We start from the raw sequence: 15,167 nt of genomic DNA, 5'->3' as shown, positions 1-15,167 counted from the left end.
CAGCAGCTATTCAAAAAATTTCATCTCTGTTCATTTTAAAAGTTCTCTCTGATGAAGACAAAAAGATTCTTCAGCTTGCCCTCCTCCCTAACTATTCAGCTTTAAATGTGATCGGTAATATAAAAATTTAGACCTGCAAAGAATGTAATAATGCAAGCTTAAAGGGTTGAGGATATAGCTCAGAGGTAAATACTTGCTTAGCATGTATGAGGCCCTGGCAGCAGTCCCCAGAACACATCACCACCACAAGAAAATAATGCAACCCTGTAATTTATCCGTTAAACTAATTTTTGGACGACCTCTGATAACTTGGCTTTGATCCTTAATACTACTTCTGCATTCTAGCTACTGTGTTATTCTTAGAGAAAAATCCTCGCTATCTCAGTTACTTTTCTATTGCACTGATAAGACACTGTGACCCAGGCAACTTCCAGAAGGGTTTGTTGGGCCTTAGAGCTGCAGAAATGTCAAAGTCTATCACTGTCTTGAGTGGCAGGCAGCAGGTGGACACCTCACTGAAGAGCTGAGTGGGCACTCACACCTCAGTCCACAGACAGGAAGCAGAAAGGTAAGTTTGAACTGACACAAGAATTTTGAAACCTCAGAGTCCACCCCCAGTGACATACTTCCTTTAGCAAGGTCACTTCCCAGTCCTCACAGCTTCCAGCAGCCCTTCACACCACCATGCATGCCTTACAGATTTCAGTAGCTTACAGGTACTGAGTAAATATATAGATTGCTTCCTGGACTTTTAGAGTTTTACTGCTTTTTTAACAAGAGAAAGCTGTTTACAGGTCTCATTAAATTAGCCATTCTTTGTTTCTCAAAGAACATCCTTATACCAGAGATCTTGGTTCCTTCTGTTCCAGTCTTCTCTCTCTGAAAGTTCAGGAATATTGGTGTTGCCCCACCCCCACCCCCAACCCAGCCGGTCAAGAACGGAACACAAGTCTCTTACTTCCAGCACAGTGCCTTTTGTTCTGTTTTATGCTGCCTCCGTTTTAAAACTGTTAACTCTGAATTCGTTTAGACTTAAAGTTTTCAAGAACTATCACTTTCACTGTCTTCATGGTAGAGGACCATGAAGCATTATCTACACTTGGAGGTTAGCTCCAGTGTCAGTTTTGTAATTTCTTATATATTAGATTCTCCAGGAGGGAAGTCCTGTGACTCGTTTCTACAAATTTAGCCACTGTGCACACTCACTGATGTTGGTATATTTTCTTAGGAGTATTTCACAGCTTTATGAGTTGTTCCTAGTTGGCTTTTGTTCCCTTTTTACATGCCTCATTTTTTTTAAGTTGTAAAAACACAGACATTAGTGGGTTGGAGATTGGCTCAGTGGTTAAGAACACTGACTGCTCTTCCATAGGTCCTGAGTTCAATTCCCAGCAACCACATGGTGGCTCACAACCAACTGTAACAGACTCTGATGCCCTCTTCTGGGGTTTTTGAAGAAAGTGTCAGTGTACTCATAAAACAAATAAATAAATATTAAAAAAAAACATGGACAGCAAACATTATCTTAACATTTTTAATGTGAATACAGAAGATCTCTGGATGGCTTTCATCATCTACAACAATGGCAGCCATTGAGCAGCGTCCTGCCCCGCCCCCTCCTCCATCCTCCAGCAGCCAGCATTCTGCTGACTGTCCTTTACTAAGATCATCAGGCACATTTTCATAACATCTGATTACTTTCCTTTTTAATTATTATTTAAGGCTGCATAGTATTGCATTACATACATGTCAGCCATGTTGGTGTAGCCCGTCTATCAGTTGGTGCACAGTATGTTTGCTTCTACCTCCTGGCTGTGAGCCGTCTACCACAATGGCGTATACAACGGCCGAGGTCTAGTCTCTTTTCCTTTGGGTGTGTACTTATTAGAGGGTCTTTAAAAATCTGTATTTGGGTCTAAGTTGTGCTTGCTCGTCTTAGGGCAATCAATATGCTTTTTTATATTAAAGTATTATAATTGCATTTTTATACTCTGGCTTCAAATAGAATTTATTTTAGCCGTGTTTAAAAAGAATGAGAGTTAAGTTTCCATGTTAACACAGCGTTTCTCTCTTGATTTATTTGTGACTTCAAGACAGTGGAACTCTCAAAAGCATTGATAAATTGTTGAATATACTGACTTAATAATGTTCATCATAATGGTGCGTTTATCTGGAAATCAGTTTGCTCTCGCTCTTGTTTTTTAGTTTTTCAAGACAGGTATTTTCTGTGTAGCCCTGGAATTCATTCTGCAGACCAGGCTGGCCTTGAATACAGAAATACATATGGAAAACATTTCATAATTATGTACTTTCCCTGAATAATTCAGGTTTAAAAAGATTCTATGGAAATAGTAACTTAAGAACTAAGGTTCTATCTGAAAAAGGAGCCTGGTAACTGGAAATGTCTAATTCTAAGCCTGATTATTTTCAGTAATTGTACAAAATTACATAGTATAATTAACACATTGTAATTTCCTTTTCATGCTAAAAGCATGTATATATGCTCATATATAGTAGGTGTCTTGGCCTAGGTTTGAGAATGTTGAGGGTGGAACTGTAAACAGATGCATGATATCCCTTAATTTTGCCTTTTGTATCCAGAGCATTCCTTGTTGTTTTGCTATATTTTCTGGGCAGGTCTTGAACTCTTGATCTCTAGTAATTCTCCTGCCTCAGCCTTCTGAGTGCAGTGTTTCCTTTTTAACCCCCCTCTCTCAGCTTATTACACTTTTGAATATGAAAGTTTGCTGCAGTTAGGTTTTTGTATCAAAGATAAAATATATCTAAATTCTTATATACCATTCTTAATACACAAGCTTTCAATGACCTGCTTTCTTTTGGATGTTGACTGGAATATTGAAGACAGAATGATTCATCTTGAGCAGTGGTTCTCAGCTTTGTTAATGCTGTAACCCCTTAATACAGTTCCTTATGTTGTGACCCCAACCATAAAATTATTTCATTGCTACTTCATAACTGTAATTTTGCTGCTGTTATAAATCATAATGTAAATATCTAATATGTAGGATATCTGATATGCCACTTCCAAGGCATAGCAGTCGTGACCTCCAGGCTGAGAACTGCTCGTTTAGAGCATACTTTATGTGTATAATGTGCAGCTCTGTAGCCACCACTCTAGCTGTTTTCCTCATGTGTTCCTTCAACATGTTTAGTCATGTGAAGTTACATAGAAGCAGTTTTGGTAGTTGACTGGCAGCATTCCAAGATTTCATGGGTAAGTAAGTCTGTCTTGACATTTAATTAGCTGATGAGGCCGCTGAAAAACTGGAAGTGATGCCTGTGGGAATTTTGCCATTACTTAGTCTTTGTGCACATCGTATTATATGTGTTAGCTCACGTCTATTGCCTGTTACAGCTTATTTCTCAGTATGGTTAAGAGAATTTGGGAATGCCTCAGAATGCTAACGCCATGCCCCAGTGTGGTGGTCGGTGCTGAGTCAGTGCAGACTCTAGTTCAGATTTGGAGTTAGATTTTAGAAATGACAGAAGTCTAATTTCAGTTTAGCTAATTAAGTTAGTCTGAGGTAATTAAGTGAAACACTCTCAGGAGTTGCCAGATATAATTAATGCTGGCTTAGTTTTTAAAGTATAAAATTTTATCTTTTGGGATCACCTGAATTTTTTTCATTTGTTCTAGATTTAGATACAAATGAGCTTTTACTATGATTTGCTTTATTTTAAATGTAAAAGACTTAAAATCATATGTATAAACCTAGTAATCTCTCTAAATCTGTTTGTTGGCAATGAGAACTGGATAGTGACTTTCCTGGAGACCAGGCAGCTTCTTCCTGCTCCATGCCGCTCTCCGGGGGGGGGGGGGGGGGGGGGGGGAAGCAACAGGGCTGGTCCGAGGGCACGCTTCCTGATAGGAAGCCACTTCTGCAGAAGGACACTGGTTCAGGAGTCACTGCACCTTACGGAGGGAAACAGCATTCTGTAGATTTTAATGTTTACATTCAGACTTCACTTACACTGTCAATCCTTTCATTTCTTCAGAGGGTCTTTTAATCGCTCTCTGTATCATATTAAAGAACAGAAGTGATAAGAGCATTTATTCCTCACAAGCAATTATCATTATTGATGTTATTTAGGTGCCCTTGAACTTGTTCCTTATCTCCCTCCCTTCAGTTTTCTCACGGAAGATTTCAGGCATATGGAAACCAGAATAAAGATAACTGTGAACCCCCAGCTGTCCGCACTGGCTCTAGAGTGCCGCCCAGCCCAAGGGGAAGAGTTCTCTCATTAACGTTACTGCTGCTGTGAGATGGGAAGCCAGAATAGTTAGGCCTATTAGTTACTCTCAAACACAACAGGCACTGTTTTGAAATGTAAGCTTGTAAAAGGAATGTAATAATGAAGATTTTAAAGTGTAGTTTTTTTGTCATACCTTCAACCCGAAACTGAAGATAACAGGCACAGGATGGGGTAGGATTATAAATTTAAAATGCAGAAGAATAAATTCATTGTGTGCTGTATACTGACCTCATTGAAACTTGAATCCACATAGTCCAGCATGCAGCCACTAGACAGATATGCAGGTGTCTGAGTTGATATGTATAAAATACAGAGCAAGAGTCCTAGAAGAGTCCTTAAAACATAATTAATAAACTTAATATTTACTAATATTTCTTTATTGTGCGAAGATTTGGCTATGTTACATTAAGTATATAATGTTGTCTATGCTCCATTTTACTTTGTACAATGTGGTTACCAGAGAATTTGAACTTGAAAGATGGGCATGGTGGCGTACATGTAAAATCCTAGCACACTGAAGTAGGAAGGGTTGATGTCGGAGGCCAGGGCTGAGTGGGGTTCACAGTAAGAGCTTGTCTCACAGTACCAGATAAAAACTTGGGAAGCTGAGCCTGCCACTCACTCGGCTCATGTTTGTGAATTATATTCTATTTTCCTTGGAGAACATTGTTTTAGACCCAATTCTGTTGTCAAAATTATAACAGATGAGAACAGGAAGACTGAGGAATTAAGAGGGAAATGTGAATACAATTATGTTAAAGTATTTAGCACATCTTAATTACATCAACTAAGTTGAAGTAAACATGACTTGTTATGTCTTGTGTGCATTCTTTCTGCTTCAGTCAAAGCATCGTTGTTAGAATCTCTCCAAGACACACGGAGTGCATCCTTCACCATGTCACTTCTACATACATCAATTCTTTTCTTCTAGAATACCTTACTTCCTTATCAGAGTTCTACTCCTTCAAGATGACGTTCAGCTGCTGTTTGCTGAGGGGTTTCCCTGTTCCCTCTGCTGCAGTTTGACTGCACCTGCAGCACCTTCTCGCTCTCAGTCACCCTAGCATCATATCTTTGGTGGTGATTTGTTGAATTTATTACTCCATTTATTATTTATATTATTAAAGCTCCATTTATTACTGTTTGATTTTGGAAGAGATGCTGTGGTGGTTTGAATATGCTTGGCCCATAGGGAGTGTTAGAAGGTGTGGTCTTGTTGGAGGTAGTGTGTCACTGTGGAGATGGGCTTTGAAACTCTGTCCAATATGGAAGAATCAGTTTTTTTCTCCTGGCTGCAGTCAGTCCAAGCTGCGGAATTCTCAGTTCATCTTGTGCCATGCCTCCCTGGAAGCTGCCATGCTCCCACCTTGGTGATAATGGCCTAAACCTTTGAACCTGTAAGCCAGTCCCAATCAAATGTTGCCTTTATAAGAGTTGCCTTGGTCCTGGTGTCTCTTCACAGCAGTGGAAACCCCAAGACGGAAGTGTAGAAAAGTCACAGTGGACCCCATCAGATTGGCAAAATGCTCCTTTTATTTATCAATTTAGTTATTTATGTCTAAGTAACAAAAGCAAATAGGACCTAAGTTAGGAAACAGGAAGAAGGCTGTCAGGACATCATAGGCCTGTGTTAATTTTATCCTTTATCACTGTGGTTATTTCAGTTCGTTATTTCCACATATCCTTTCATACTTAGGTACTACTTATTATTTTATAGCATTGCATTTCAATAATTAAATTTATCTGTTTATTCTTAGGTACTAAAACATTTCAGGAAAATAAATATTTATTAGTAGGAAAACTAAGCATCCACTGGATGTTTGATCCTGTGGCAGATTTAACATTGTCTAATTAGTTTTTGAATAATCAGTGTTAGTGATTCACTTGCTGTCCAGTGAGCAATGGAGAATATGAACCCAGTTTGTTTTGTCACTATTATTTGTTGATCACTTGAGATTTAAAAAAAAAAAAATCAGAGGACTTGAGGAAGGGTAGCTATTAAATAGAATATACAGAATTATAAGAGCTAAAAAAGTCATTTTGAATTATGGCTTCTGTTAATTTTATTTATGATTTTCAATTTTATTCTTAGCCTATTATTCAGATTCATACCTACCTAGTCTTCCATTAAAAAACATGTAATATTTTTATTTTATAGTATGGGGATTTTGTCTGCATGTAAGTATATATTTCATATGCATGTCTGGTGCCTGCAAGGTCACAAGAACACATCAGATTCCCTAGACCTGGAGTTACAGAGGGTTGTGAGCTGCCTGCCATATTGGTGCTGGGCACAGATCCTAGGTCCACTGGAAGAGCAGACAGTGCTCTTCACCACAGCTGTCCTCCCAGTTCCTGATCATTCAGTTCTTTGTTAAAACTTTTATTTTTATTTTGTGTGTCTGGGGGCTTGCTGGTGTATATGGGTACACGTGGAGTCCAGACATCAACCTCAGGTGTCTTTCTCAGATGTTGTCCACCATGTTCTTTTGAGAGGCACCCCTAGGTCCTCGGAGTACCTGGGCAGGGAGTAGGCTAGGCTAGCTGGCCAGAATCCCTGGGCATCTTCCTGCCCCATCCTCCCTGTGTAGGGACTGTGAGCCTCATCCTCATCCTGAGCCTCCTGTGTGGTTTCTGGGGAGCAGTCAGGTCCTCATGCTTATGCAACAAGGGAGCCGTCTCCTCAGCCCTCTGCCATCTTGTAATTAAGTTGGTCATTCATCCAAACCAACAAGCAGATACAGGGTGATAGAGCTCAGAGAAAGAAAATGGTAGATCCTTTAATATTTTTTGAAGTAGAGATATAAACTTTATTTTACAGTGTTCAGTATTAGTCATCTCACTTATACTTTTAGACATTCATTTTAATAAGATGGATAACTTTGAATGTACTCAGTAAATTAGTGTAATTTATTAAATATAATGTGAGATAATTTATTTAAGATAGCATTAAAACTAGTCAAACCAGAATTGTTTTAGTATACTGTAATCTTATAAGAAAGTTTGATAGTCTCAGGTTACCAGCAGAAATGTCTTTCTAAGTCACTTTCCTATATCAGGTTAACAGCAGAAATTGAGTTGACTCAGTAGGATCTTTGAAATCTATTAATCTTGAAAAATGCAGCCAGATCTCCTCCCCCTCCCTCTTTCACTTTCCCCCTCTGTCAGGAACCAGTAAAATAAACAAAAATGAAAAGCGCCCTCACAATAACATTAAATGTGATTTTACTGACTAAGCTTGGAGTTCCAGTGGGGTTTTAAAATGATTGAACATTAAGACGCAGAAAGAGCATGGGAACTGAGGGAAGCAAGGGTGGAGTTGGAGGCCATTTCTAGTTACTTCAGCTGAGTTCCAGTTCGGAATCTATTGGCAGTAAGTTAAAGGAATTAGTGATGAGAGGAAGAGGCAGTTGTCCCAGATCATATGAAAATAAGAACAGCAGATTAACAGTGGATATGCAGAGTTGTTTTATTTTTATAAATACATTTTATACACTTTCTGTATTTTTATAAATACAATTTATACACTTTTCCCGAGATGCTGTGTTAAAGTCCAAGGGAGGCTCCTGGGAAGTACTGGGAGGAAATTCTTGAAATGTGTGATAGAGCATAGAAGGCTTGGATTCTAACTCCAGGGTGGGCGGACTGAGCCAGATGATCTCCTTAACTTAAGATGGGTACATAATGGGGCTGAATAGGCAGCTAGCAGTTACATACATCTGCTCCTCTCTAAAGGATCCAGTTTCATTTCTTCGCACCCACACCAGCAAGCTCACAATCGCTGTAACCCCACCTCCAGGGGACCTGATACCTTTCTTCCCCTGTCTGCGATAATGTGCACATACCCATATGCAGATACAAATACCCACACAGAATTGACAAGAATAAAAATAAGTCTTAACAAGATGATGAGCCCGCCGGCAGCGGCGGTGGTGGCGGCACATGCCTGTTATCCCAGCACTCTGGGAGGCAGAGGCAGGCAGATTTCTGAGTTTAAGGCCAGCCTGGTCTACAGAGTGAGTTCCAGAACAGCCAGGGCTATACAGAGAAACCCTGTCTCGGAAAAAAAAAATCCAAATCCAAAAAAACAAAACAAAACAACAACAACAAAAAACAAGATGAGGATGTAGTACAGAGTTTTAAGTAAGCTTTCCCTGCCCAAGATACTTTTTCATCTTGGCTATTAAAGGAAAAAATTTAACCCGCAAATTTTGAATACTAAGACAATGGGTCCAAAAGTTGTTTCTGTCTCTGGCTTTAGAAAGGGAAAATGTGTCCATTCTCCTAACCCATTGTGTCTTGCCATGGTCTTTCCATAGGTTTAAGAAGTGGGGAAGAACAGCGTCTGTGGTCCAAGTCAACCCTGTAGGAGTGAGAGTGAGAGTATTGCCCAAATGAGTTCCCCTGGCTGTTGGGAGGGAGCCAGTCTGATAGCTCTGCACAGGCATTGTTAGCAGTCCTCACAGTCCCTACTGTCCCATTTGAGGATTATGGTCACTGATATTCTAAAAGTGTGTGTAAGCTGGGAAGGTACCACACTCCTGCCATCCCATTACCAGGGGCTTAAAGCAGGAGAATCTTGAGTTTGTGGCCAGCCTGGACTGTATTGTGAGATCCTGTCTCAGAGAAAGGACACTAAAATAAATTAAATGTAAAGTGCGAACACAAGCACTTTGTCTATTACAGCCTGTGCCGGGTAAACTGTAAGAGCTGGGGAGAGGAGAGCAAGGTTTACAGCCGTGATGGTAGCAGCCATAGGGATTTTACCTTTCCCTCTACTCCCAGTTATCTTCTTCCTACTGTGACTTTATATCTTTACACCTTGCAGTCCTCTAAAGTAGGCACGGTTGTCCATCCATCCATCCATTCATCCATCCATCCATCCCATTTTTATGAACAGCACAGACTTTGTAGTAGGAGAAACGAAGAGTTCCAAGGTAAACACTTTAAGCATTAACATTAAAAGAGGATAAATGTTCTTACAAGCCAGGCAGTCAAACAGGATAGTTTCTCTTGCTTTGCCTTATTTGTAATAGAAGTAATTTCATCATGTCCCCAGTTTAAAAGTCACTTACCATTTACTCAAGTATTTGGTGCTTGAATAGTGACTGTAGAAGGAGCTTGAGGCTCCTGCTAGAGCACACATTCAAGTTAGACACAAACAGCTGGCTCCTTCTCACTGCTACTTTTTTGCTGATACACACTATTTTGACATTTTACCTGAAATAGGAAGGTGGCTCAGCAGTTAAAAGCACTTGTTGCTCTTGTAGAGATTCAGAGTTTGGTTTGCTCATATCAGGCAGCTTAGAGCTACCAATAATTCCAGTTCTAGAGGGTTCTCCACCCGCTTCTGGTCTCCATGGGCACCTGCATGCATGTATTCATACACACATACATGCTCATGCACACCCAGGCACAGACATACATATTAAAAAGTAAAAATGAGAATATTACTTACCCATAAATTTTTATCTTAAGAATGACCTATGGAAAGAAAACATGAAAATTCTAAAACTTTTTTTCCCCAAAATTAGATGTTAACTTCAATAAGTGTTTCATGAAGGACATGGAATAATGTTTAGTTTTTGATCTTTAGAAAACATTGTTTACTATTATATATAGCTGTCTAATCTCCTATATGATAGGAAAAATGAATATAGTCTTTCATTAACTGTATATCCAATATTATTGACACTTGTGAATGATAGTACAGGGACACAGAACAAGAACAGTTTTGTTTGGTCAGTTTTTGAGTGCGAGGTTTCTTTGATGGAAGTTCAGCAAACGTATGTGAGCTTTTAGAGACTGTAGAAAAGATAACATCTGGCTGCCCATCTGGACACTCACAGTGCTGACCTACTAAGACTACCCTGCCACCTTACCTTTTCTGTCTCGAATCCTGTGCTGGCCTCCAACTCCTCATGTAGTCTCAGGTTCTCATCTTCCCATCTCACTTCCCAACTGTTAATCTTATAGGCATATGCAGCACTGTGCCTCTTTGTTTTTTGTTTATTATTGTTGTTATTCTTGTTTTGAGGGGCTGAGGATTGAACGTGGGGTTGGTTTCCTGTATGCTCGGCAGGTAACCCACTAACTGAGCTATACTCTCAGCCCTACCTGGAGTATTTCTTACTGGATTAAACAGTTAATATTTGGGTGTAAGATTCTACCTGATGCCTCTTAAAGTTTGAGGAGGTAGATGTTTACATGATCATATGTTTAGTACCAGAATAAGATCTCTGAAGACTGATTTGCCTAGCACACCGGTCATTTAAAACTGTAGCAATACTCTTATGGAATTAAACATTAGGAAGCTTCCTCCGTCTTTCAAAACAAGGTCAGTACATGCTGCTACAGATGCAAGGCTTGATTCACTCACGTTGCTCCTGTGTAGTGGGGACGATGGGCACAGCCTTGATCTTGACATGGATGTGCCCAGAATGCGTTGCAGCTCCAGGTACAGCACTGCCGATGCGGCCCTCAGAGGAGGGGCTGACGAGTATCTTACCACTTTGTTAAACTTTGGCGGTGGTTGTTACTTGAATAGCGGATCAAAAGCATCAGCTCTTTACAGGTGCTGTGACTTTAATGAACCTTAGTTTCCTTAGAAAAAAGCCAGGATGAAATGTAATGTGAAACAAAACAGTGCATTTTATATTTTATAATCTGAGAAACACATGCAAACTGAAGTTAATGATAATTTAGGTTTAATTAATTTGAGTCATTCAATAGAAGAGTTTCATATTAAATCTTAAGCTTCTCAGAAAAATGTTAAAGGAAGAATAATAAAAAATTAGAAAAAAGGGGTCAAATGTGAACATAAGGTGAATGTTTGAAATAATTCTCACCAAATCATTTTGTATTTTGTGACACATTGTATTAGCAGCACTTTTGAGACCTAGACTTTGATGCAACAGATGGTGGGAGTTTCCATTTTACACTCATTCAAGGGATGAGTACTGACCTAGACCTCCTCCTTTTCTTCCATCTCAAACCTGAAGGTGATGAATACCGACGGCACTGGGAGGCGAGTGCTGGTGGAAGACAAGATCCCTCACATATTTGGGTTCACCTTGCTGGGTGACTATGTTTACTGGACTGACTGGCAGAGGCGGAGCATCGAGAGAGTACACAAACGGAGTGCAGAGAGGGAGGTCATCATAGACCAGCTGCCTGACCTCATGGGACTGAAGGCCACAAGTGTTCACAAAGTCATTGGTGAGTCATCCCAGAGTCTCTGAGAAGTGGATCTCACCTAGACAAGATAAGAGAAGCAGCAGAGTGTAAAGGTGAATTGTTGATGTTTGAATCAATTTAAAATCATCTTTACCTTCCTCGTGTTCAGACGCCACAGTGTGATCTGATACGTGCAGATCCATAGGCAGCCACTTTCATCAAAGGAACTCAATGTGCTGTATATAATGCACCTTAGTTTACAGCTTACTGTAGGTATAAAACATTCACTCATACTTTTTCTCATGGGTAATCCCAATACTGCTTGTTTGTAAAAACAAGTTGGAACTAGATGAGAACCAACAGAATCCTGTCTTTATGAACCAAATGTATCCTGCTTTAAAAATGACTGCGTTGATAATGTCAATTTGTGTGTTTTTCTGTATCTTTTGTAACATATTTTCTTTTAGGTTCTAACCCCTGTGCTGAGGAAAATGGAGGATGTAGCCATCTTTGCCTCTACAGGCCTCAGGGCCTTCGATGTGCGTGTCCCATTGGCTTTGAACTCATCAGTGACATGAAGACATGCATTGTCCCTGAGGCTTTCCTTCTGTTCTCACGGAGAGCAGATATCAGACGCATATCTTTGGAAACAAACAACAATAATGTGGCCATTCCTCTCACTGGTGTCAAAGAAGCTTCTGCTTTGGATTTTGATGTCACAGACAACAGAATTTACTGGACTGATATATCACTGAAGGTCAGCGAAGAAGCTTGAAGTGCTAGTGCAGGGGCTGAAATCAGCGTCGAGCATCTCACAGAGGCTCACACCCGCTGACTGCTGGGAGGTCCTGAGTGTGAATTTCAGCATGCTGTGTTTTTTTTTTTCCTTTTTCTTTCCTAGCTTTAATATTGAGGAGATTACTGAGGAAGTGAGAGGAAGCTCCTGACTAAAATCTGGGGGATAGTCCGTCTGTCTTCTAGATTGTGGCTTTATTTCAGTCAACTGTTGTGCACTTATAACTTGCAAAGAACATGAAATGGTGCAGCCAGACAGTTAGATTCTAGTGGTATTTAAGCAGTTTACTAATTGGGGGCGGGGGGTTAGATAAACCTTGGGTTTAGCTGGGCGATCTGTCATCTTGCAGGACTCTTGTATTAAATGAGAATATCTGCAGATATATACCACTTGGCCTAGAACTTGTAAGGTGCTATCATCTATTACTAACTTTTAAAATTTATGGGGTTCAAAACCATAATGATGATATAAACATTGGTTCTGTGTGTTTTTTTGTTTTTTGTTTTTTGTTTTAAATGTGTTTAAGAAGTGACTAAGATCTGAATTGAAATAGTGGCCTAGGGTATTTTTAGGTGTCTTCTGAAAACTGACTACCAGTAGGCTTATAGTATTCTGGTCCTTGCTTGTTCACTTGATTACCTAGACATTTCCAAAGAAAACACATTTTTGGGAGATGGCTCCATGGATATGAATGTGGTGATGACCTGAGTTCAAATCCCGACACCCGTGTAAAAGGCTGTGCATGTCTGGAACTCCAGTGTTGAGGAGTAGAGATAGGAGATCCCAAGAGCTCGCTGACTTGCCAGTGTAGCTCCACCAGAAGTGAGCTTCTGATTCAGGGACAGTCCCTGTGTTAAAAGAATATAGTGAAGAACAATAATGGAGGAAGACACTCAGTGTTCGTCTCTGGCCTGTGCCTGTGCATACCCAACGGACATAACACACCAGACTAGCAAAAATACACACACACATGCACATACACACACAAGCACACATGCACACACATGCACCAACCAGGTATCTCATTTCATTATCTTAGTAGGAAGAAATTTTGATGCTTCATTTTAGAAGTTTCCCCCTGAAGTGGCTTAATTATAGTTACATTTATTAAAAATTGTCACTTCTGTGTCTTTGTACCACCAATAAAATTCAGACTTCTAAATATCTTTTTTAACCTTAAGCTGTGTGTCTCAGTTGCAAATTTTATTTTTGCAGACTATTAGCAGAGCCTTTATGAATGGCAGTGCATTGGAACATGTGGTAGAGTTTGGCTTAGATTATCCAGAAGGCATGGCAGTGGACTGGCTTGGGAAGAATTTATACTGGGCAGACACAGGAACAAATCGCATTGAGGTGTCAAAGTTGGATGGACAGCACCGACAGGTTTTGGTATGGAAAGACCTTGACAGTCCCCGAGCTCTGGCACTGGATCCTGCTGAAGGGTAAATGGCTTTATGTATGTATTCTTTATAGCTTCATCACACAGTGGTTATGATTACCTCCTCGATGTCTTAATGTTTATTAATAATGTGACAACTAAATTATAGGAAAGATTTATTTTAAAACCAGTTATTGCTGGGTTTAGAGACTCATACTTGTAGGACCAGCACCTGACATGCTGAGGCAGAAACATTGCTGAGAATTCAAGACCAGCCTCAGTGCATCATGAGTTAGAGCCAGCTACAGATTAGCAGCTCACCTCAAAAACAAATGAACAGATAAACCCAAAAAATCCAGTCCATTCATATTTTGCTGCTTAATAATAATTCATTGCTAAAATTTACTTTGTCATTATGACATTCACTAAAGAAAGTGAGATAGGATTCATAATAAAATATTTATTGATCAGCATTAATATACTGAGTGAACAGTGCTTTATCATTATCGGACATTTGCTTCAACTCTCTCAGATCCCTTCATTATGCAGAACCCCAACCTCTACTAGAAACCCCCTAAAACAGTTTATTTAGTTTAGTTTTCCATTCGGAGAAACAACTAGTGTGGGTCCCTCACGCACTCCCAAGTTCTGGTTTTGCTTTCCACAATTCTGATTACCAGTGGTTTAGAAATAATTAGATAAAGCATTCAAGAAATGAGAAGATTCTTAAGTTTTAAATTGCTTTTATTATGCTATGTATTTTTCATATTTTTTATTAGTTGCTAATCTTTTGGGGCCAAATTTATACATTAAACTTTATCATAGGTGAGTATAGAAAAAAACATACTTTATATAAGGTTTGTTAATATTGTAGTTTCAGATATACAGCATTGAGGGGGGCAGTATATTAGTATCCCTCACAGGTAGAGGGGTAGATTATTATGTATTTTAAAAAGTGCTATTAATTTTTTATCTCTGTGTGTGTGTGTATGTATGTATGTATGTATGTATGTATGTATGTATGTATGTATGTATGTATATGTGTGTATATGTATATGTATATGTATGTGGTTGGTAATCAAACCCAAGACCTTGCCCCAAAAGTTGTGTTTTAGGATACACATTAATTTAAAGTGTTAGTACAGTCTTCATTGTAAACTTAGGAAAACATTGATGTTATCTAATAGACTAAGTTAACCTGTCCATTACAGCACATTTCTCTCATGGTTAGGTGGTCCTTATTACAGGATTTGAACAAGGTTCATATAGCAGCTGAGATGTCTGGAAATTAAGAAACTAGTTTTTAATGGAATCCTCACATCAGGTTCACTGTTAGGTCTTTGCTCCTCTAGTTGGGAGGCCATGCTAAGGACAGCTCCTTGTATACCAGAAACTGAGACAGGATCTTTGCTCTAAACACTATTCACCAGTCAGATAAATTCAGTACTTAGAACTAAGGACTCTAGTATAGGTTTCCCCTGGCTAGGGTGAAATTTCCATCATAGTTGTTTTCTCTTTGGATTGCAGTAGTGTGCCCATGGC

At 39.5% G+C, this 15,167-nt stretch overlaps 1 protein-coding gene across 3 annotated transcripts in view; it reads left to right on the top strand.

Moving 5' to 3' along the window:
- The window catches only part of Lrp6 (LDL receptor related protein 6), a 132,637-nt gene that overhangs the window by 76,305 nt on the left and 41,165 nt on the right, over nt 1-15,167 (top strand). For all 3 annotated transcript variants that reach the window (XM_052175101.1, XM_052175100.1, XM_052175102.1), the window contains 3 exons: nt 11,277-11,493; nt 11,919-12,208; nt 13,463-13,689. In XM_052175101.1, the coding sequence (XP_052031061.1) occupies nt 11,277-11,493; nt 11,919-12,208; nt 13,463-13,689 (734 nt within the window). The remainder of the gene's footprint in view (nt 1-11,276; nt 11,494-11,918; nt 12,209-13,462; nt 13,690-15,167) is intronic.

The sequence above is a fragment of the Apodemus sylvaticus genome, chromosome 2 (assembly GCF_947179515.1).
Source record: "Apodemus sylvaticus chromosome 2, mApoSyl1.1, whole genome shotgun sequence".
NCBI classification, from domain to species: Eukaryota; Metazoa; Chordata; class Mammalia; order Rodentia; family Muridae; genus Apodemus; species Apodemus sylvaticus.
This window is presented reverse-complemented; position numbering and strand designations above follow the sequence as displayed.